The sequence below is a fragment of the Rhinopithecus roxellana genome, chromosome 18 (assembly GCF_007565055.1).
Source record: "Rhinopithecus roxellana isolate Shanxi Qingling chromosome 18, ASM756505v1, whole genome shotgun sequence".
Taxonomy (NCBI): Eukaryota; Metazoa; Chordata; class Mammalia; order Primates; family Cercopithecidae; genus Rhinopithecus; species Rhinopithecus roxellana.
The window spans coordinates 51,014,062-51,038,522 of record NC_044566.1 but is presented as its reverse complement, the minus strand read 5'-3'; the positions used below and the strand labels follow the sequence as shown (position 1 = coordinate 51,038,522).

At 37.4% G+C, this 24,461-nt stretch overlaps 1 protein-coding gene across 4 annotated transcripts in view; it reads right to left on the bottom strand.

Moving 5' to 3' along the window:
- VWA8 (von Willebrand factor A domain containing 8) overlaps positions 1–24,461 on the bottom strand; it is a 382,692-nt gene that overhangs the window by 76,931 nt on the left and 281,300 nt on the right. For 3 of the 4 annotated variants that reach the window (XM_010374503.2, XM_030922264.1, XM_030922265.1), the window contains 2 exons: positions 23,486–23,567; positions 18,947–19,148 (listed from right to left, as the gene is read on the bottom strand). In XM_010374503.2, the coding sequence (XP_010372805.1) occupies positions 18,947–19,148; positions 23,486–23,567 (284 nt within the window). Of the gene's footprint in view, positions 1–16,904; positions 18,459–18,946; positions 19,149–23,485; positions 23,568–24,461 lie in introns of those variants that run through there. The other variant, XM_010374504.2, reaches the window with a different exon arrangement.

Below are 24,461 nucleotides of genomic sequence, written 5' to 3'. Positions count from 1 at the left end.
CAGATTTTTTCCATTAGTATTTTGAGTATTGCCCATTTTTGTTTAGTACTGTTCGTATTCATCACAAGTTTATTGTTTTTTTCATTTCCAAATGTTTGTTGTTGGGGGTGGTGAGGGGAAAATGTTATTTTTTTCTCCTGAAATGCACCTCTATAACTTTATAATATCTGGTAATGGTGAAACAGAATTCACTTCTAGTAACAAGACCTAAGCCACAGAATTTCAGAGCTGGAAGAAAATATGCTGGATACTCTAGGCCCACATTCAGCCTCACTCTGAGAGGGGCAGCGTTCCACCACCAGGGGTAGCTTGCACAAGTTAGGTACAAATTTAAGTGATCACTGCAACATGTGTTATGTCTTTACAAAACTGGTTGGGATGGGAAATAACCTAATTCCTTGGACTGTTCGTTCTCATTTATGTGAGTTATGAACATAGCATTAGCCCCTCCCCTTCAAAGAAGGGTCATTATACATACTCAACAAGTTTTCTAAAATTTTAAAGTTAATTCGGTAGTTCTTTATATATTTTAAAATTAGTTCACCATAGAATCTTTAATCCATAATCTATAATAGATAATAGGAGAAATCTATAATCTTTCTCCTATTATTGTACTGATTTATTATAATAAATAATAATATTGTATACTTATACACTACTTTACAGTTCACAAAGTGCTCAAACATGTTATCTCATTCGGGTTTTACAACAATCTTGTGAGGTAGCTGCTATAGTTAGCTCCGTTTTACAGATGGGGAAATGGAGCTTCGGAGAGGTTAAATGATAGCCTAAGATCACTGGATAGAACTTGGAATCAGACTTGGTTTTGGCTACCTGGTTCACGGGTGTTTATTCTATAGCCACAAACTAACAAGTGTAGAAACATGAACCAGGGTGGGATTGATCCCTATTTGATTCTTTGCCAACCTAGGCAATAGTCAGCTAGTGAACAGTGAGCTCATTTACAGATACAAAAGACTCAGCCTGGTAAACACCAAAGGATTTTCCAACTTTATCATCCCTCTGAGGGATCTCGTAGAAGCTTTAAATAGCCAAATTAATTATACATCCATTTACGGATTTACTGATTCATCAAGAATTTATTGAATTCTGAACAGATGTCAGGCTCCTAGGCGGGTACTGGGGGTGCCAGCCTAAGTGGGGCATACATTCTGCTCTGGGGGAACTTGCCCTTTGACACATGTCAAAGTCAGAGATCACAGCATGATCTAGGCATAGGGATGCCGAGGAGGGAGGGATGTGTTTTGCAGAGGGTAGACAGGCTGCAGCCAAGGAGGGCTTAGGGAGACATTGGCACGCAGCCTTAAAGGAAGAGACACAGAAGTGGGTATGGGCATTCCAGGCAGGGGCCAACGTGAGTGAAGGCGTGGGGTCTGATAATGCATATGTAAGGGGTGTGTGGACACTGCTTTAGCTTCATTCTTCTCATTCTTACAACCAGAGGATTTTGCTTTGTCACTCATAAAATGCGTAATAAATGTAAACAGAAACCAAAACAACATGGTACTGGTACAAAAACAGATACATAGACCAATGGAACAGGTGAGAGAAGCCAGAAATAAAACCACACACCTACAGCCATCTGATCTTTGACAAAGCCAACAAAAAAAAGCAATGGGGAAAGGACTGAGGATTGCTTTGACTATTCAGGCTCTCTTTTGGTTCCATACAAATTGTAAAATAGCTTTTTCTGATTCTGTGAAAAACGACATTGGTAGTTTGATAGGAATAGCATTGTATCTGTAAATGGCTTTGGGCAGTATCTCCTTTATTTTCTCCCTTTCCTTCCCTCTCATTTCAGGAGATTCCATTTTAAAACATTATCTTAGAGTGAGTATATAACAGTGTAGAAAGCAGAGGTAGACTGCCCATCTTTTTGGCTTTTGTATTCCAAACCAGGAGTTGGCAAACTTTTTCTACAAAAAGCTACATAGTAAATATTTTAGGCTTTACAGGCCATATGGTCTTTGTTGCAACTACTCAACTGTGCCCTTGTAGTGCAAAAGCAGACACAGATAATACATAAATGAATGAATGTAGCTGTGTTTCAATAAAACTTTATGGACACCAAAATTTGAATTTCATAAAATTTTCATATGCCATGAAATATAATTCTTTTTATCAACAACTGATTTTTTTTCCAATTGTTAAAGTTTTTTTTTTTTTTTTTTTTTTTTTTTTTTTTTTTTTTTTTAATCTTAGTTTGTGGGCCTTACAAAAAAAGGTGGTGCAATTTGCCAGTCCCTGTTTTAATTGCTTAGAGAACCTAAGGGACTCTTCTGGAGCACGTAAGCAAATTTAGCAACACAGGAAAGCCTGGAAGAGAATGGGGCTTCATTTCTCAACCCTGCTCCCACCCTGGTGAGAGAAAAGAGATATCAGTGGGTCCTGCCATCCCACAAATGTATGTACTGTCATTACTCCCAGTGTAAAACATTCTGAATTTGCTGCTAAAATTTCAAACTAATGAGATTTCACTTAAAACTCTAGATTATGGTCTTCTCTTGAAAATGGGAGGATAAGGTCAAATTGGGGCCATATTCTCACATGGCAACAGCTAGGTAGTGACTGCCTTCCTATGTAGGACACAACTTCCTGTTCACCTGAGACCCTCCGGGCCTGTGTCCCCATCCACATTGCCTATCTGGCACCTGTAAGCATTTAGTCTACATTCTACTAAGCAGAGACATCTGTTTTCTTCTCTAAGGGTACAACTTCCATTAAAACTAATCCTTTGGTTCTAGGGAAGCCACATGGGGAAAAGGAATACAAACATGGGCTTCTGAGTTAGATAAACCTAGGCTGAAATCTCAGCTTTGTTCTTTGTTAGCAGAGTGAGCCTGGGCAAATTACTTACTCCCAACCTCAGAATGGGAGCAATAATAGATACACCTGAAATGGTGATTGTAATGATCATGCCAGAGAATGTATCAGAAGCAGCTAGCACATACTCAGCAGTTAATTAAAAGAAGAACCACTAGGATGGGGAAGTTCTTTGATGTGTATCTTTTTCTTTCAGACCCCGTATTCATTGTTGCCTTTTGTGGAAGGACCTGAAGGATGAGCTTACAATCTACCTTATTTTATAGAAAAAGAAATTAAGACCCAGAGAGGTGAAGTGACTACTTAAAGCCAACTAGTGATGGAACCAGGAAGAGGATTTGGATTTCTTAATTTTTAGTCAGAGGAAATTTCTCTGTGCTACAATACCTCACTAAAATTTCTGAATTCTTTCATAAGAGCCTTTCATTTGATAGCCAAAAGGTCTTCTAATAGAAAGGACAATGACTTAAGATTTCTGGCTAGTGATTATGTTTTTAAATTACAACTTCCAAATATAGTGAAATGACAAGAATTTGTCATTAGCTGTTGAAGTTCTAGTATTTAGTTGAAATACTCCTGTTCTAAGCTCACCGACACCCTCCTGTGGTCAGTGGAAATAATAATTCCGGTCAAATAGTCTGGAGCTATTAAAGTTAATGGTTAATGGTTAAATGTAACAAGATAGATAGATATCAAATAACATAATACAAATTTACTATAATTACATTATTTTAGGCCCTGGCCATTGCACAGAGCAAAGATTACTTGCCTATCTCTGACAAAATCTTTAACGAGATTGATAGATTATAATAGATGTTTCCTTAGGGCTTGTTCACAATAAAACTGCCTGTTATAAATTAATGTAAAAAAATCAGTGGCATTTCTATATACCAATAACATCCAAGTTGAAGGCCAAATCGAGAACACAATCCCATTCACAATAGCCACAAACAGAATAAAATACCTAAGAATACAGCTAACCAGCAAGATAAAAGATTTCTACAAATTACAGAATTATAAAATACTGCTGAAAGAAATCAGAGATAACACAGACAAATAGAAAAACATTCCATGCTCATGGATAGGAAGAATCAGTATTGTTAAAATGGCCACACTGCCCAAAGCAATTAATAGATTCAATACTATTCCTATCAAACTACCATTGGCATTCTTCACAGAATTAGAAAAAACTATTTTACAATTCATATGGAACCAAAAAAGAGCCTGAATAGCCAAGTAAAAAGAATTAAAAAGAACAAAGCTGGAGGAATCAAATTATCCAACTTCAAACTATACTACAAGGCTACAGTAACCAAAACAGCACCGTACTGGTACAAAAACAGACACATAGACCAATGGAACAGAATAGAGAACCCAGAAACAAAGTTGCCCACTTGTAGCCATATGATTCTTGACAAAGTCAACAAAAACAAGCAATGGAGAAAGAACTCTCTATTCAATAAGTGGTGCTGGGATAAGTAGCTAGCCATATGCAGAAGAAGATTGAAACTGGACCTCTTCCTTTCACTAGACACAGAAATAAACTCAAAATGGATTAATGACTTAAATCTAAGACCTAAAACTGTAAAAACCAAGAAGAAAACTAGGAAATACCATTCTGGACATCAGCCTTGGCAAAGAATTTATGACTAGGTCCCCAAAAGCAACTGCAACAAAAACAAAAATTGACTCATAAAAACAAACACACACACAAAGGGAGAAGAGAATGCACTCCGTTATCTTAGAATGCCAACCAATAAATGTAGAAGGAATACTGGAATCAGAAAAATCACCACTTTGCAACTATAGTGATAATAACTGATTTAAGCAAGAATCATGAACAGATGATAAAACTAATGGATGCAGTTTGACGAAACAAGATTTACATCGTCTTCAAATATATGCCCACAAAACATGCTATGAAGGAAAAAAAATAGTAATGTCACAGTGGAGACATCACCCTAACCAAATGTTCAAAGTTAACATCACCAGCAATGGGACAAATTAACATCATGTGTCACCTAGTAGAGCAGTCCCCAACCTTTTTGGCACCAGGAACTGGTTTCATGGAACAATTTTTCCAGGGACAGGGTAGGGGGAATGGTTTCAGGATGAAACTGTTTCATGTCAGATCATCAGGCTAAATTAGATTCTCATAAGGAGCGCACAACCTACACTGGGGACTCCTGATCTAACAGGACACATTGAGAACACAGCACTATTGTGATGTTCTTGCCAATGATGCATAAACTGGATCTAAAAATAGAAAACATCAGATGAACCCAAACTGAGGGAAGTTCTACAAAATCACTGGCCTATAGTCTTCAAAAATGTCAAGGTCATGAAAGTCAAGGAAAGATGAGGAACTGTTCAGATTGAAAGACACCAAAGAGACATGCAAAGTAAATGTAACACATGATCTGCAGTTGCTTCCTTTTTCTCTACAGGATGTTACTGAGATATCTGACATTTGAATAAGGTCTGTGGATTACACATTAATGCTATTATCAGTGTTAACTTCCTGATTTTGAGGTCTGTGTTGTGGTTATGTTAGGAGAATGCTCTTGTGAGGAAAAACTGAATTTTTTTTTTTTTCTTGAGACATAGTCTTGCTCTGTGGCCCAAGCTGGAGTGCAGTGGCATGATCTTGGCTCACTGCAACCTCTGCCCCCTGGGTTCAAGCAATTCTCCTGCCTCAGCCTCCCTAGTAGCTGGGGTTACAGGCGTGTGCTACCATGCTCAGCTAATGTTTGTATTTTTAGGAGAGACGGTTTTGTCATGTTGGTCAGGCTGGTCTCAAACTCCTGACCTCAGTTGATCTGCCCACCTTGGCCTCCCAAAGTGCTGGAATTACAGGCGTGAGCCACCACGTCCGGCCAGTATTTACAGGTAATGGGGCATCATGTCTACAACTCACATTTAAGTGGTTCATGAAAAATAATGCAGCTATATAATATATATCCACACATACAGAGAGACAGAGAGAGGGAGAAAGTAAAAGGTTTTAAAAATGTAATTATATTTTATGAAAAAATGGTTACATTATCTATATCCAGGGACAGAAATTATAGAGTTCGGATTTAAGACTCTGGTGATGGTAAGAGTTTTTTTTCCTATTATTTTTATCAGCAAGTGCCCTTGGTGAACATATGCTCCTTTTAAACTCACCAATGGTTAGAAGATATAGTGATATCTTCTTCAGAGGTTGAAGAATCAAGACCCATCCTGTAAAGGAAACACTACTGCAATTTTAGAAAAGCCATACTTATATAAACAAGTATTGAAAATACATTTGTATAGTCTATCTATCTATCTAAATATTTCTCGAGCTGGGCTTGGGTGAGAAGGAAAGCTATATTCAGAATCTTAAAGTATGTTCCTGTTTTATCTTGAGAGCAGTCAGAGGCCTTCCCTACCATCAAACCAGAGACACAAAAGAGATGTACATCTGATTTTTAAACTTCAAAATAATTATAGGCTATAAAAGAAGGAATATTGTTATTTTAAGACTAAGGGAGTCATAATTACAATAATGGCGACTATTTACGGCTGTGAAATAGTCCTTACAGATTGTTGAGAGTAACCCGAAGCAGACTGGAACACATGAACTTGTTTCTGGTATTGTGTCAGATTTTTCTCTTTCTGATTAATGATGTATACGTAAACATGAAGGCAGAGCCATTGAGGGAATGATGACTCACAATCAAATGCAGCACTTTCCTCTTTGGCTTGTGTAAAACCTATTTAAGTTTCAGATTTTCCTACGAGGGCTCTACAGATGTTCTTTATGGAAAGGATTATTCAGTGCTGAGCAGCAACATGAAATGTAGGCCCTTCAACAGCTTTGTATTCAATCTGACAATTCAAGTAAATCTGAAGTCCTGGATTCCAAAGAGTCCTAACTTAGAGGAAAGATCATTAGCTATCACTTGGAAGGAGCTGGCTCTTGCTGTCAAAACCATGAAAAAATAAAAATAAAAAAATAAACTACATGGTCATGTTTGTTGTTCATCCAGCATTTCTTCTGGGGTGCTCCCCCTCCCATCCTTATTTCCTAACTTCATGTTTCAGGTGGGACTAATTCAGTCCCTTCTCATTCCAAACTCTAGAGGTGGAGACATGGCCCAGGTCTGACCAATCAGAGTATCCCCTACCTTTGGCCACAGTGATGGGTTCAGGGCATGTGACCTTACCAGCCTATTTAAGCACTCCTGAGGACTTCTGCTGAAATTACAGGGAGACACATGCCCCTTTGGCTGAGATTGCCAGCTGGGAGAACCATGTGTATTACCCAATGCCACCAGGATCACCTTTGCCACCTGATGGAGAATGACTGTGTGAGAATGAAGCCACCCCAGAGAAAAGCAGAGCCGAGAGGAGAGAGGTTGGGTCCTGTGACATGTGTTGAGCGTCAGGCCCTGAGACTTCAAGGTTTTGTGAGCCAATAAATTTCCTTTTGTAGTTTAAGTTAGTGTGAGCTGAATTTTTGTCATATTCTATGTTCCTAATAAACATCATTTTACATACTTTTCGATTCCATAATAAATCTGGAATCACACGAAATAATAAGTCCTCTCTTCAAAGGTACAGGAAAAAGTTACTCTTTTAAGTGGCAGCTTAACCCTAGCATTCCAGATTTATTTTCTGAGGTCATAAATGACATGCAACCTGGCAATGTCATGAGTCAGGATTAGAATGAGCATAAAGGTCTTGTCCTAAGAGGTCTACTGGAGTAAAGAAAACCAGGAACACAGACACTGGCAACTTGCTAACATATCTTTTAAAGGTCAAAATAGATTTGGGGTCTATTGGGTTAATGAGGTTTCTTTTCAGAGAGACTTCTCAAAGCCAGATATTTACCAATTGTAATTTCATCTCTAAGAGGCTATTAAGTTATGCTGTGTTTCCTAACAGATTGAACATGGAATTGCATGAAAAATGGGTTCAGAGAGCAAACTTTCAGAAACATTTAGCTGGGCACAGTCACTCGCACCTGTAGTTCCATCTACTTGGAAGGCTGAGGTGAGAGGATTGCTTGAGCTTAGGAGTTTGAGGCCAGCCTAGGCAAAATGGTGAGACTCCAGTCTGAAAAAAAAGAAACACTGGACTATGTATGTTTCTATCTGTCCTGAGCATTTTCCTTGATTGCTCCATTTTCCTTGGCATCTGCCATTTTTATGGTTTCATCTAAAACCTTCAGGCTCAGGATCATTATATAAATCTCTCACTAGCTTGAAGCTCTAGTCCCTTGTTTTAATTTCTTAACACATCACGATTACCTCAAACAGCATATTCACAATGCCTGAACCTTATCTTCTCTCCAGCTTCCCTGGTTCCTTCAGTGATCTGCCTTTTTGCCAGACATCCAAACTAGAAATATCCATAATGTCTGCCTCCATGTACCATAGTTAGCCAGTCTCCATCAGCTCACACCTGGTCATTACCTCAGCCTCACAGTTGCCCAGCTTCACTCAGGCTTCCTTCCCAGACCACATCACTCCCAAGTCCACCCTTGTAAACACAGCTTTCAGTATTATATTTTTCTTATTCAATGAGCGTCAGCAGCTCCCAGTCATAGGGAATCTGAAAACCTCTCTGGGCCTCCACACAGTGTAGCCTCTCCTATTCATGTGACTCCTTACTGTACTACTGCTTAGAAGACTGTTTGCTATAGTCAGGCTTCTCCTATGATATGCTAAAGGATGGGTATGCTTAAGACAGACAAAGGGTTGCCTGGAAGGTGAACTTCCTTTCAACTGCTTTAAAAAACCTCCAGTGTCATCAAGATATGAGTATGTGGAAATTAAACCACACTCTGTCTTCTCAAATCTGCTAGGCTGTGTGTTTCCTGTGGCTCCAGACTCAGCTTTTACTCTCATCTCTGCTCTGGTGTCCACTCCACTAGCTCCTTGGGATAGTTGGTGTTGAAGTTGGATTTGCCCTGTGGGCTTTGTGCTTGCATTAAATTGGCTGTGATATTTGTTCACTGCTTCTCTGGGGTCTGTACCTAGGTCATCCTTGAATCTGTGGTGGGCTAAGTCTATGGTATAACTCCTCCTCTAATGAAGGAAACACAGCACACTCATTCTTACATTTATGCCTGCAGTCATGATTTCTAAAATATCTGGAATGCCCTTCCCTCGCCTTTTGAACTATTAAAAAAAAAAATCAATTTTTTTCTGGAGCCAGACCAAGCTCCACCTCCTTTCCTTATGAATTTTATCTGCATAGACATGTCTCCTTTGAACTACTACAGCACAGGGCCCAAGTTTCCCAATTTAACATTGGGCTATATATTGTTTTGTGCCCCTTGCTATTGTTTCATGACTATCAGTCTCATCTCCCAGTTATACAGTGTAAGCTCCCTGCGGGTAACAACCATGTTTCATCTTTCAGTATCCCCCTCATCAGGCCTACATTGGTGGGTAAAGAGTAAGTGCTCCACTAGAACTGGCTGGCTAAATGATTCTCAAGGGACTCAACTATCTTCAGTGATCTGCCTTTTTGCCAGACATCCAAACTAGAAATATCCATAATGTCATAAGTTTGTCCATAACTTCTGTAATTTAATAGATGACAATCTGCCCATGCCACAAAGAAATTCTACAGCTTAGATCACCACCATCTCCCTAGGAAATTGCGGTTCATTGACCTTGCTGTAACCAGGCCTAGAATAAACATGGTTATTGACCAGGGGTGGTGGCTCACACCTGTAATCCTGGAGCTTTTGGAGGCCAAGGCAGGAAGATCACTTGGGGCCAGGACATTGAGACCAGCCTGGACAACATAGTGAGACCTCATCTCTATCAAAGAAAAAAAAAATTGGCCGGGTGTGGTGGCATGCCCATGTAGTCCCAGCTACTCAGAAGGCTGAGGGGAGAGGATCACTTGAGCCCAGGAGAGTTATAGGTTTTAGTGAGCTATGATCATGCCACTGAACTCCAGCCTGAGTGGCAGAGTGAGATCCTATCTCTAAAAATGAATAAATAATTAAAAATGAAAACTGTTATTATATGAAAACAAACTAGAATATTGGAGGAGAGGACCCAAAGAATTTTTAAGAAATTGGAATTGATATAGCCATTAGATTTAGATATGACATCACAGGAAAACTTACGCACCAAAAAAAGTATTTATGATGGCAAATGTATAATTATGTTTGGACCTATAAATGTTGATTGTTGCTTGGGGTTGCTAGAAGGCTATTCATTAGGGTGGGTTTCTCACTGAGATTGTGCTTAAAAGTTTTCACTTTATTCATAGGCAGATAATTACTGAGAAGTCAATTTTTAAAAAAATGTCACATATAAAAGTCACAGTTATTTCAAGGGAACACAAACATGGCTGAAATAAGACTGACACTTGACTAGTGAAAGTGAAATCATGAAACAGAGCAGTTTGGAAAAGAAAAGCGACTTCTAAGTGAATGAGATGCTAGCTTCCTTTGGGACAGACCAGCCAGTCTAATTCGCTGCTTTTATGTCCCAGCCAGGCTTCTGCTCTGCCCTACGGCTTGAGGGTTTCACACATCCACTCTAGAAATGGTGCACTTTTCTCTCTGGGAGTCAATGCTTTTAGCAGTTTTTGAATGGAAGCAGAGGGCATTGGTGGCTCAGTTCTTGGGCTATAGATTGTGGAGGAAATATATGGGCTATGCTCTGCCTGGAAAGTAAGCAGCAATATTACATGGGAGAAGGCCTAGTCTCATACCTATATCTTCCTACCAGCAAATCCTGCAGAGCTTCAAATGAAACTTGTTCCAGAAAATCATTTTGACCCTTGTTAGGTCTGTGTCTCCTTAAGTATCTGTATGAAAGTTCAATTAAAATTTAATTATGTCAATGTATGAACAAGAGGGAAAATTTTTATATTATTTTTAAAATCCATATTCCTTAAACTGAGGGTAGAGATCACTGGACAGGAGCAAGGTTTGAAACAATTTCTGAAAAAGCTCATCAGTAACAACATCACCTATCATGACCTTGAATCAACGGGACTCAGAAATGTAGTTCTTTCCCTACCTCTCCAGTCAGAAGTAGGTTAGAATGTGGCTATGGGCAAGTTATGATACATTTAAAAGCAGATTGCTTCAGTACAAAGAAAGTTATTTAACCTCCCGGTGCATTGGTGTCTTAACAGCTCTGTGCTTTGGTTTCCTCATCTGTAAATTGAGGTAATAACAGTACCTATTGTATAGTGTTTTTATAATAATTAAATGAGTTAAAGGCCTGCCATTTGTCTCTGTATGCTGAGAACAGCATTGGTATATGATCAGCACATATAAGTATTGGCTATTATTATTACTATTACTACCATTTTAGGGATTATTCTTCCTTCTTTTAAAACTCCCATTAGAATAGTATTAGTGAAAACAGTGTTCACAAATGGAGTGACTCCCAGGGTGTTAGTCTTTCTTGTTTATCTACTCCCAGGGCCTGTGCTCCTAGGTCTATTCAAATAGAGTATCTTACTGATATCTCTATCCAGCTGTTACAGAATTCTGATCTCAATATAAATATAGAAATACTTAAGTAGACAACAACAACAAAGCTTTTTATTAGAATTCAAAAATATGTTCAAGTTGGTGACTTCTGGAAACACTTTCATAAGAGAATACATCAGAAACTGCTAAGTGTCCTACAGAGATAAGGGACAACCTACTGAACCAAGGCAGTTCAGAAAACTGACGACTAGTTTTGGTTAAGCAAGCATATGAAATGACCACAGATTCAACATATGCTATTTGTCAAAAAGGAACAATGAGGTTTCTCTACTTTTCTCCATGCCACCTTGATGTCTGTTTTCATGTTCTTTTGCTTTATCATAAATACTTTAAAAAATGATACTGATATAGGAAAAAGTGTGGGCTCTAGCCTTCCCATAATCACACTACTACATTTTCACTGGTGAATGGAACTGATGATCACTCTTTTTTTTTCTTTCTTTCTTTTATTTTTTTCTGAGACGGAGTCTCACTGTCACCCAGGCTGGAGTTCAGTGGCATGATCTCAGCTCACTGCAACCCTGCCACCCAGGTTCAAGTGAATCTTGTGCCTCAGCCTCCTGAGTAGCTGGCATTACAGATGCATGCCACCATGCCTGGCTAGTTTTTGTATTTTTAGTAGAGATGGGTTTTCACCAGGTTGCCCAGGATGGTCTTGAACTGTTGACCTCAAGTGATCCACCTGCCTCAGCCTCCCAAAGTGCTGGGATTACAGGCATGAGCCACTGTGCCCGGCCAGATGATCACCCTCCTTAAATCCCAGAGGCATCGGCTTTCCTTTAAACACTCCACAGTGATTTCACTACATTCTTGAGCAGAAGCAGTATCCCTGTGTGGGTCCTGTCTTTCAATGTCTCATTTCTCAAAGAGACATGGAGGACTCCCAAGAGTCCCATTCGTCCTGAGGAAGGAAAGATTGATGAGCTCATCACTACACAGCCTTAACGTTGTTTAGGGGTGGTGATGGGATACCTAACCAACTCACTTCTGCACACTGAATCACCCTGCTGCAACTATGCTTGTTGTTACCCCTTTCCTGACAGCAGGCTCACTCTTCTGGAAACCAAGTTCAGATCCTGCTGCCTTGCTCACTTGAATAACATAGAAATTTTGCAACACTTTAACTTATTTTATCTATTCATCAAAGGAAAGAGTGTCAGGGATTAAATAAATGGCATGAGAATCACTGAGAATTCAGTTTTCTTTTTTTTTTTTCTTTTTTCTTTTTTCTTTTTTGAGACAGAGTCTTGCTCTATTGCCAGGCTGCCTAGAAGCATAGGATAGAGGAGAAAATCTGGATGTCTCAATTTCCTAGACAGACTTTCAACTAATCTTCCAAATTTCAGTGCCACCCCACACTACAACCTTCAGAACTACACAGTATCTTCAAGTCCTGTTGCTAACAAAAGCTTAAAATAGGAGGAGGAAAAAGCTATGAAAAGCTTAGAAAGACAGGATTAAAATTTGCCCTGTTTGTTGTTCTTATTGTTGTTTTGTTTTGTTTTGTTTTGTTTTTCCTGTTTTCTACTGTTCTCAGGACTCAGAGTAAATGATGTATACTTTGCTGCATGTTTTTTGGTCTTGTTCTAATTTGTCTTTTAAATAAGGCTAAACGCCATAATCCTCTGCTGACAATCGTCCTATCATTGATTTCCTGCTTTTCTTCAAGCTGACAGGTTTAGGCAAAGACCATTTTTACAATTCCTTTTTTGGATCTGACAAAATTTTTTCCAAACAGGATTATAAACAAAGCTTACATTTTAACACTAGTATAGATGATGAATTATGTAACTCGTTGGATCATAAGTTAATATTAGGTATTTGAGTAATACTGTTTCATTTAAATTTGGCTTTGTCTCCATAAAGCATTGAGGAATTCTGTAGCCCAATATTAACTTAAATTCTAAGTTTCTATTTTTTATTGTTTACTGAGTATTTACTCTGTACCAGGCATTACTGTATTTCATTCTTACAACAACTTTGTTAAGGTTCAATTATTTTTATATTATGATTAGAAAGTAAGGCTTTGAAAGAATAAGTAATTTGCCAGAGATCACCTACAAAGTTGAACCAGGATTTTAATCTACGTTTGAACACTACAAATTTCATGCTCTTAAATGGTAAGTCATACTGCTTATGAATAAAATCATAAATATAATAGCAAGAAGCTTTTATTTCTACAGCCATTGTGATTGTATATACGCTTACATTTAAGTGTATACCTAATGAGCTCAGAACTGTAACAGTTCCAGAGTCATCGACTGTCAACCTATTAATTGGATTTGACATTCAAGTTTATAGCCAGTATACTGCAGAATTAATTTTTCTTTATACTTTAAATAAATATTGCTAAAATTACTTCTTGACTGGCTGATCATATTGCTGAACAATACGCACTAGCGATATGGTAACATAATTATCCTAGGGCCTGTCTTGAGGGAAGGAGGTTGAAATAGTCCTGCTGATGATTTGAAAAGGAATTTTTTAAGGTTAGACCTTTTCTAAAGAGGGAAAGTAGGATAATATTTCTATTTTAAATATTAGTTTAACATTCTATAATGTAAGTTTCATAATTTATAGGAGTATCATTCTTATTGGAGATGCATAAAAAGTTAATGAACCCTCACGGCCTCCCTAAAATCATAAACTTGTTGATTTGCTTGCTTTAGGGAGGTGACTGCTGATTTAATTTTAATTGTATTTAGCAATTACTGATAATGTTGTGATCCAATGGAAGCTTTTCTTTTAGAGGAATGTAAAAATCAACTTGTAATTTCTTTCTGAAATACCATCTGTATAAGAAAGGAGGCCCATATGCATGAACCCAGAAGTGTTATCCTACTTCAGGGCAGATTTTTCTTCAATTCTTTACTCAAACCAAATTTCTGGTTCAAGAAGAGTATGGCCAATTTGTGACTGGGATAACTGCAGGCTTCCACATTTCCTGAGCTAACATGATACTATCTTATCTGTGTTCTCTGTACCTTTCTCCCTTTTTTCTCATTGCTCTCTGTCCCTATCACCATCTCATTGCCTCATTTCTGAAAGCCTTGCTGTTAGGTGACTGCTATAATTCTCCTTGGGGAGTTAGATGATAAAGCCCTAAATAAGCAAGTGGCATGATACAGCTAAACTATACCAGCCTATGAGAGATAATTGCTAAGTATTTAGGAATTTTTCAAGCTGACTGTTAACCCTTGGTAGCTTGAAATCATGGTGGGGGTGTTTGCACCATGGAAACTGGCAAACTTAACAACCCCCCAGTCTCCATGAGAACTGGTTTACTAGCACGCCACCGGGTATTGCACTTCTCAGGGGGATCTGGCATTTTCACTAGGTACTCCTGAAAAATCTTAAAGATTCCAAATGAATTTCCATGGCTGGTACTTCTCTAATAGGCATAAACAATAAAAACAATCATTACAGGCAATGCCCAAGTGTTACCATATAGGGAAACAGCTGGATCATCTTGCTGAAAGCCAGCTCTACTGACACGTGGCGAGGAGACATGGATGGTGGGAAATTATAAAAGTTCAGAAAAGCATTGCCTTTCTGGGCCATGAAAGATTCCCAAAGACATACGTACATATAACAATCCTACAAAATATGGATTGTTCTGTAACAATGATCCACTGAATCAGACTATTTTTTCAGAGTTATTGATCAAAGTAAAGAATGATGTATAAGAGTAAATTAGGCTCCTTAAAAAGAATAAAGGACTTCATAATCCCACAGAGGATCTGAAGATAACCTAGCCTGTAAATTTACTAACAGACAGCCAGTTAAATAATCCAGTGGTTTCTAAAACTGAAAGTAGAACTTAATATTCTACTGAGATCTTCAAAAATCAAAACTGCTGGACTAGAGGTTACAGAAAAGGCCAATCTTAGTTACCTAAGTACATCAAACTGCATTTATTCATAGTCCTAGAACATTCTCTCTAAAAGGGGGAATAGACTAATGGTGCTTAACATAAATTAATTATCTTTTTCATGTATTTCTTTCTATGCCTCACTCCTTTTTATTTTCAAATGTTGAGTGTGTGCTTACTGTGTAGCAGGCAATGTCTCCACTATAATGATGAAAAGTTCCAGTCTCACACTGTATTTCAGAAGATTGCATCCATTATTAAAGAATATAGTTTGAATAGTACTTCCTTAAGTACTAGTCAAAGACAGAGAGATCCTACCAGCAATATACAGAAGATTTACTTCGTGATTTCTTCTAATTAGAAAATAACATTTGAAAGCTATAACCTTTTAAGCCTTTTTGCTCCCACAGAAATAATCATTAAGAGAAGATGATTTGATTTCTGAGGAAAACCGTGGTATAGCTTTAACAGCTTTCTTGGAAGAAATACAAATGTAACTAAGTAAAAGTATGAATAATATACTTTAAATATAGCCAGAAGAATTTTGACTTATAATTAACCCATGTTTCTGAAAATATGAAATCTAAAAGTAATAAATATAGATTCTTAATAATGGGCTCTTAAAACTACATTTATAATAATCCTTTCAGTTTGTTGTTATGGTTATTTATTATAGGAAAAACACATGTTCCTATCAAAACATGTAAAATTAATGAACACATTTTTTATACGCAGAGCTCAAAAAATACTCTCTTGTAAGCTGTACTCAAATAAAAATACCAATGAATTCATTAAACAAAAACGAAAACTCAAATCAACAATGGCAAAGCTAGTAACTCCGGAAGGCTGAAATGTAGCAAAGACAGAGTAGTGATAAAGCATGTAACTATTAATATACTGTTTATCTCAATATGGACAGTTCCTTTGATACGATGCAGAGGAATCAGGAGGCATGGGGATCTTACGTGGTGGATGGCATGGCAGGTTATTTGCCCTGTCCTCACTGCTGACCTAAAGGCGCCTATCTTGCTCAACAGGAACCACATGAGACAAGAGTGTATAAGCCTTTCATGCCAGCAGGCCTGTTAACTTCCATGATGTAAAAAGTAAGCCCATTTGGCCACTAGATGGAGATCAGGTTACTCTGTCAGTGATGGGGAAGCTGCTTGCAGCCAGCAAGTCATAAGTAAGCAGGGTATGGAGAACCTATTCTCTTTTTTCAATACTTCTATGAAAGGCATTTTCCAAGCTCTGAAGTTAGGAGCAGATCTGTGCTGAATAAAGAGTATATAAATGAAGAATAGCTCGGAAGATCAAACAGAAAGGGAACTGTAAAAGACAAATATTTGCTTGTTATTACTGTTGCCCCTGGAATGACTTCTATTTAGGTTTGGTTGTGTAAACTACTTGTAAGTAATAAGATGAGCTGGTCCAAATAAGAGTAATTAAATAAGCTGTCTCATTATTTACCAAGCAGGGAAGAGGAGAGATATGACAAAAAATTAAAACAATGACGGATTATTAAGACAATTAGTCTTGTCTGTTTAAACATAAGAATACAGACTCATGTTTGAGTATGTATATAAGTGTGCATTTTTAATATCAACCAAAATGGATCAACGGAACTTAGGGATCAAAGGAGAATGTTAGATAACATCTATTCAAATTTTCCAAATGAAACTATCATTCAATTCTGAATTATATAACTTTATTACTAAATATGTCTTATTTCTGTAATAGCTGAGCTTTATTTTATTTTTTTTAGAGACAGAGTCTTGTTTTGTTGCCCAGGTTGGGGTGCAGTGGCTCGATCTCAGCTCCTGCAACCTCCACCTCCTGGGTTCAAGCAATTCTTGTGCGTCAGCCTCCCAAGTAGCTGGGATTACAGGCATGTGCCACCATGCCCAGCTTATAGCTGAACTTTAAACTGGAGACATAAAGTTACACATGTCCTGGAAAATGCTCGGTTTAGGGAAAGTTCAGATATTGCACTGTGTGATGTAGCTGAATATTTTGATTATTCTTGAGATGTTAGATACCATAATTCTGTTCATTTCTAACTTAATAACTATATATACTCATTCAATAAATTTTATTCAGTTACATAAAAACAATATGTGACAGTTTAAAAGAAAAAAATCCATTTGTTATCAAACAGTTTCAATTACCAGCACATTTTAGTATACAGGAGTGTGAGCATAAACAAACATATTAATTGCTTATTGCACCAATCATTGTGCTACAAGCTAGGAGTACAAAGATGTATATATAGCCAGAGAAGTAAATGGAAGAGAAGGCCTACATGATTAAAAAACAAATACAAATTCATTTTTGTAGCAGTCAAGAACAATTATTAAATGATCAGTAAAAGTCCTTTTTAAAGTTCTATTGTGAAAAATAAACTTAATCTTGACCAGATGGAAAACACGACCTTTGATCTCTACCACGTATAAAATATAGAAATTCAAACACAATAGTATTTACTATTAGGCACCAATGACTGTAATGAGAACAGGAGCTTAATTCGAAAAAAGAAACTAATGTTTAGAATAATAAATGAAACAGGCCATAATTAATTGGTTTTCTAAATATTGTTATGAGTAGTAACCAACATTCAGTCTATTGCTGTAATCAGTCCATGGCACTCACTTAATCACATGTTTACTTTAGAGTCACACATTTGTTTTAGCTTAATTAAATTAATACATTTATATCCCTTCAAAAAGATTTGAGTTCTACTTTGGTTTGAGGCTTTCAAAATGTTCCTATAAGCTTTTAAGAATCTAAGAGAATTATTATTCATTCACAAACATATCTATTTCTATTTAAAGAAAATCACAAAAATAATCACATAAAATAGGAATTGTTAATCAGGTATTAATGAAATAGTCTGTAGAAATTTCTTATTTTGCTGATCGGCTCTTTGCAGAACAACCTGACTGGTAGGAACCTATTTTTCTTTTTGGTGGGTAAGCAAGTAATGTAAACAGGAGAGGTTCTGTTCTGAAGATTAATATAAATGAATAGTAAATAAATCCTTTTATTATATGCTTTAGTACATATGGGTATATAGCCTTCCCCATTCTTCAAATTAGTTCCAGACAGGAACTAGATTGATTAGATGATGGCTGAGTCATTTCTGGAGTTGTCAGGTTTCTTTTCACTTTGGTGGCCTGTTCCCATATTTTTCTCCAGTGCAGGGTTGGGTCTACTTATTGTTGACTAGTAAATTTGCATTACCTGGAAATAAGGAAGTTGGTAAAAAACATTCTATTGGATGCATATTTTTGCTCACCTTCTCCAGTTTAGAGGTTCTGGTCTTGTAATAACCTGCTGCATTCTAGTTCCTAAATGTTGCTGTTTCCTAGGTAGCACGTAGAGATGCTGACAGTGAAGATGGTAAAAGTGAGAACAGATGCAAAGGTGCTGCTGGAAACTGGTTACTGCTTAAGGCTAAGAAAATAAAAGCTGCTGATTGTATTCATATGTTGTGATGTCAGTAAGCTGCATGCTTAAGCACTGACAGGAAAAAGAGGCACATTTTTACTTTTTCATCATTTAGATGGAGAAATTTCTTTGTCTTTTTATTTTGAAACTAAAAATTCTTTCAGTTCTTTAAGAAACTATTTTTGAGTCACTGGCCCAGAAATTTTCATGACTGAGGCATCTGGCACTAAATTTATACTTGAATGTGCACCTCTAAGAGATAAGGTGAATTCAAATGGTACCTGCACATTTCTGTCATCTTGTCCAATCATATTTCTCCATTCCATGAGAGATCGCTGCAGACGTTCAAGTCCAGTTTCCCAAAGCCTGATGTGACCTCCCATATCAACAGTAACAACACCGCTTTTGTCCCACTCCGCTAGCAGTGCATCTGTGTCAGAAATGGTAGACAGCCATGTGGTATATGGCGAGAGAGATTCTGATCTGGAAAAAGGAATCCAAGTGAAGCTAAGAGACCATAAAAATAAAGCAGAAGGGATAACACTGCACATTGTAATGTTCTTTACTGTTGAAGAAGTATGCTCACACTACTCATTCTTTTATACCTGCTCTTACCTATGTCACTGCATAGGAAGGTTATAAGGATATGCTATGAGAAAAAGTTCTTAAACAAATATGCCCAGGGTTCGTAAACAAACATGAGGCAGGACAATCATGAATATAAAAAAAAAACCAGAAACACTATTTTAAGAAAGATTTTTTATAAGTGATCACAGTATATAACCTATTGGTAGGCCAGGAAACAAAGCTGGTTTAAACTGATTAGGATCTCTAAACTTGCTATAAAGAATTTGCTATGGACTAAATGCTTGTATCCCCCAAATTCGTATGTTGAAGCCCTAACCTCCAATATGATAGTATTAGGAGGTGGGTACTTCGGGAGGTAATTAGGCTTAGATGAAGTCATGAGGGTAGAGGCCCTATTATAGAATGAGATTAGGGCCCTTATGAGAAGAGACCAGAAAGCTCGCACTTGCGTGTGGTCTCTCTCTGTTTCCTTTCCCCCAACTCATGTTAGGATACAGAAAGAAGTTAGCCCTCTGTAATACAGCCTTCATTAGGAACTGAATTGGCTGGCCCCTTTATTTTGGCTTTCCCAGCCTCCAGACTGAAAATAAATATTTGTCACTTAAGCTACCCACTCTATAGTATTCTGCTGTAACAGCCTGATCTAAGAACTCTAATAATGAGCATATTAAAAGACAAGATATCAACAGAACCATCTGTAAGGAGAAAAACACACAGTAATTTATTAGTTCTCTGCATTTTCCGGTATTTGTGGACGATACTAACTTCCACTGTCAGGAAGAAAGGAACTCTATACCAGTTCACACCTCACATGTCCGCAGTACTGGACTCACTCCTTAGAGGCCTAATGTCAGTGCTGAAACCAATGTCTTGTTTATGCATTTTGACTGCATTTGTATGTGATATTTTGCCTTTTCTGACTTAGAAAGTTACATGAATCTATAACAAGGAATGTATAGACTTATTATATATTTCACACATATTTCCCTTATTATATATTTCTGACGTTCGTATATGTGTGTGTATTTATATGTATGTACAGTAATTTCTAGGAATGCAAATTTGTCTGTAAGAGTCAACTGCATATCTCCTTTATATGAGTATAGCTCTTTTTTTTTTTTTTTTTGGAGACGGAGTCTCGCTCTGTCGCCCGGGCTGGAGTGCAGTGGCCGGATCTCAGCTCATTGCAAGCTCCGCCTCCCGGGTTTATATGCCATTCTCCTGCCTCAGCCTCCCGAGTAGCTGGGACTACAGGCGCCCGCCACCTCGCCCGGCTAGTTTTTTGTATTTTTTAGTAGAGACGGGGTTTCACCATGTTAGCCAGGATGGTCTCGATCTCCTGACCTTGTGATCCGCCCGTCTCGGCCTCCCAAAGTGCTGGGATTACAGGCTTGAGCCACCGCGCCCGGCTGAGTATAGCTCTTATACAAAAGTGATAACAGATTATAAATTCCAATTATTAGTGTTGGCTCGCAAAATGCATCTGATATTTTCTATATGAAATAAATAGTCTAAAGAGATGGCCTGATAAGAAAAACATAATAAGCTATCATTGCAGATTTTGGAAAAACACAAAACCATTATATATTAGGTAAATTCTTATAATATTCTGAAAGATAAATCAAGACTAATTTGACCTTTTTTCAATCTGCCTTAGTTGATACTAAACACAGAGTGACAAGGGCGGCCACTCTTGGACACGGAAGACTCAGAAAATGTTCATATGAGGAGAACAACAGTGGGATGGAACCATATGTTTCCGAGCTACTTTACAGGACTCCCAGAAGGGCTCAAAGAAGGTAGCATTTGATATAATACATGACACTCTATCAATAAATACTTGCTGCAGGAAAAAACTTAGTAGTTACAGATAATGGAGTAAGGAGCAATTCAAGAATAATGAAATTTATCCATTTGTAACTATGATGTTTGAAATTCTGCCAAGAACACCCAAGCTGTATGATTCTATTGAGCATTGTACCTACTAGCTGTCACTATTTAACTCTTCACAGCAAAACTTTACATTTACAGGCAATTTCTTTAATTTATTAAAAAAAAGAATTACTGAAGAAATCACACATTTACTACAATTTGCACACTAGGTCTAAACTCTTTTCTTCACTTAAAGAATGTTTTCCTTATAAATAATAACAAAGTTTTAAATGAACACACAGAATTACAGTAGAGTGCAGCCTAAATTTGTAACAGCCACATATGAAAGCTTGGCAGTACTGTTTTACAAATGCAAATAATATGAAACTTTGAAGAAAAATATGTGAGAGCAAAAGTGATGTATTCATTTTGGCCCCGAAGTTACATACAGCTTTATTGTATTTTCTATTACTTGAAATTAGCTATCAAATGAAAAATTCCTGATATCTAGCAGAATGCTAAATCTAAGCAACTAGCAAAAAAACTGGAGTCCAGATGGGTTGTTCCCTTGGATTTTATACATATGCCAAAAAAAGCAGTAGTTAATCTCAAGAGAAACTCAGGACATACTGACAATGAAACAGACTCTAAATCATATGACACTTGAAATGTGGCAAGTCCAAATGGAGATGTGCTTTAAGTGTAAAATACATACTGAATTTCAGAGACTTAAGGAAAAAAAAGGAATGTAAACTATTTCATTAAAAATTTTTATTGACTACATGTCAAAATAATATTTTGCACATATTGGGTTAAATAAAAGATATTATTAAAATTAATTTCACCTTAAAACAATATTTTAATGTGTCTACTAAGAAAGATACAATTACATGTATGGCTTTCATTATATTTCCGCTGGACAGTGCAGCTCTAACTGAATGAATTATTGTGGGCAGCTGGCTCTGGGCTGTGCACACAGCTGCTCTTCCAGATGTTCTTTCCATGGCAGGTATAACATGTGATTCACACAGAAAGTTAAAAGAGAAAAACACTGAAATAAAAAACTAGTGAGAGAAAAATGACTATAGATACTGGAAAAAATTATCAATGCTTTAGATATGTTAAAAATATGTTATTTGCTTTTGTTACTTTAATTAGTAGTATATTTTAATGAGCATATAATTAAGATGGAATATGCGATTTCCTCAAATGATTAAAAGTCATTTTCCATTAAACCAACACATTAGGATGTTCCAAGAAGTCATATATGTTGGAAGAAGTAAATCTATTTCTTTGAATAATGATTTTGTTTTCATATTTTTTGAATCTGATTAAAAGGTCCTAAGAAATGAAGTGTGTTTCTGAGTTATTTGTGCTATAATGCCGAGCTATTTTCTTTCAGGGGTTGGAGAAGGGGGAAGAAAGGAAGCCTGGTGACATATTGGGTAACTGACAGATTCGAGGTCCCTGGTCTTCCTCTGCAGGCCCTCCAGGCTACTCTGCTAGAGCTTCTAGCCAAGGCTTCAACCACTGTGTTGTGAGGGCTTGGTGGCAGTGTGAGGGAGTACATCATACAGTGGGATGTGATTGCAATCTAGGTCAAAATAGAGTAGAAAGATTAGAGGAAGAAGGCTTTGGTGTGGAGGGCAAAGAAAGGAAAAAAGAGGAACCTAGGCTAAGTAGACCAAAGCAGGTGCAAGCTTAGGTTGGAAAAGGGAAATAAGGCATGGCTGCACCCAGAAAGGGACGGGCTCCAGGTGACGACACCTGTGTTCTTCAAGGGAGAGATCAAGCTTTATTGTTTCGGTTTTTATATCCTCAGTTTACCTAGTTTAAATGCTTTGCTTCTATTGTGGGACAATAATGAAGGAGGCGAACAGTAATGAGTCCTATTCTAAAGCTTTGAATCCTTTGGCTATTGTATAACCTTCCTGACTGCAGATGCATAATAACATATATCAAAACAATATTAAAGAAATCTATTTAAATTCTTTTGATATCTTGAACACATTTACTTCAGAAACCAAATATATAAAGTTAATAAGTATAATTTTTGTAATACTAAAAATGCTATTTCAGATACAGAAAAACTTATTAGAACAGATCAAACAAAAGAGAACAAAGACTTGCAGGTTGTTTGACTTATACCTATGTAACACTGGAATATTTTTACAAAATGAAAATAAAAATGCCAGGAAAACATGCAGAAGAACAGCAAGACAGAAACCAACTGTAACTGGGGAAAAAAAGAGCTTGCTATTTAAAGAAGCAAAAAGTACATATTTATTCATAGTACTTAGCAAGAAATTACTCATTTTTTAGTGACATACTAAGCTAAGAACAAAGGTGAATTGGATTACCTGGGAATAGGGATATATCGGAGTTTCTTTGATTGAAGATCAGTGACTTCTATATAACCAGATGTTTGTGGAGGAGTAACATCTACAAACAAGTCATGACATGAGCCAAGGATTAAATTACTGCAAGATACCAAAATGCTGCTAAAAGTGGAATCAAGTTATCCATAGCCAAGGATAGAACTCTGGGATCTACTCGACAAGGTACTGGGTCAACCCTCATGGCTAGACTCTGAGAAATATGCTTCCCCCAGGGAAGCATATTGGGCTGTGATTCTTTACTGTCAGAAAATAACCTAAGTTATTTTCATTGTCTTTGATAGCTTCCCAGGATGAGTCAATGTTTTCGCACTTACAGTTTTTTTGAAAATATTTCATCATCTGAACTGTTTCTCCTTCTTAGGAAGCAACAACGATGCAGTAAAATGTGGTGGAATCCACACACTCTCTAATTAGACAGACCTGGTAGGAAGTTCTGCTCCTGTCCGAGCTGTGTTATGCTGGTCAAGTTACTGACCTCTCTGAGACCTGCTTTCTTCATTTATAAAATGGGGATAACAACCCCACTGTGAAATGGGGGTAACAACCTCAGATGACCACAGCATCTGAGCATCATAAGCATTATCTTGAGGATTAGATGAAATTAGTAAATGCAAAGCACTGACAGGGGTTGCCCATCACACAGCATCTGTCATTATTAGGGCCCTGCAAGACAGGGGAAGGTGAGGTGAGGATGGGGCAGTGGGGTGAGGACTCTGGAATTTGGATCATAATCCTCAAAAGACACAATCCTGAATGCCATTATTCTGATTGTTGGAATCCCAAAAGATAGATAAAAGTCCCTAAAGTCTAAAATCCTGCAAATCACAATCACAGGATAATTGCACCATGTTAGACAGAGCTATTACTTTGTTACTGTCCTTGTTTGGAAATTAAGTATGGTTTATGGAGATGCCTATAGGTGCAAGTTGACAAAGGG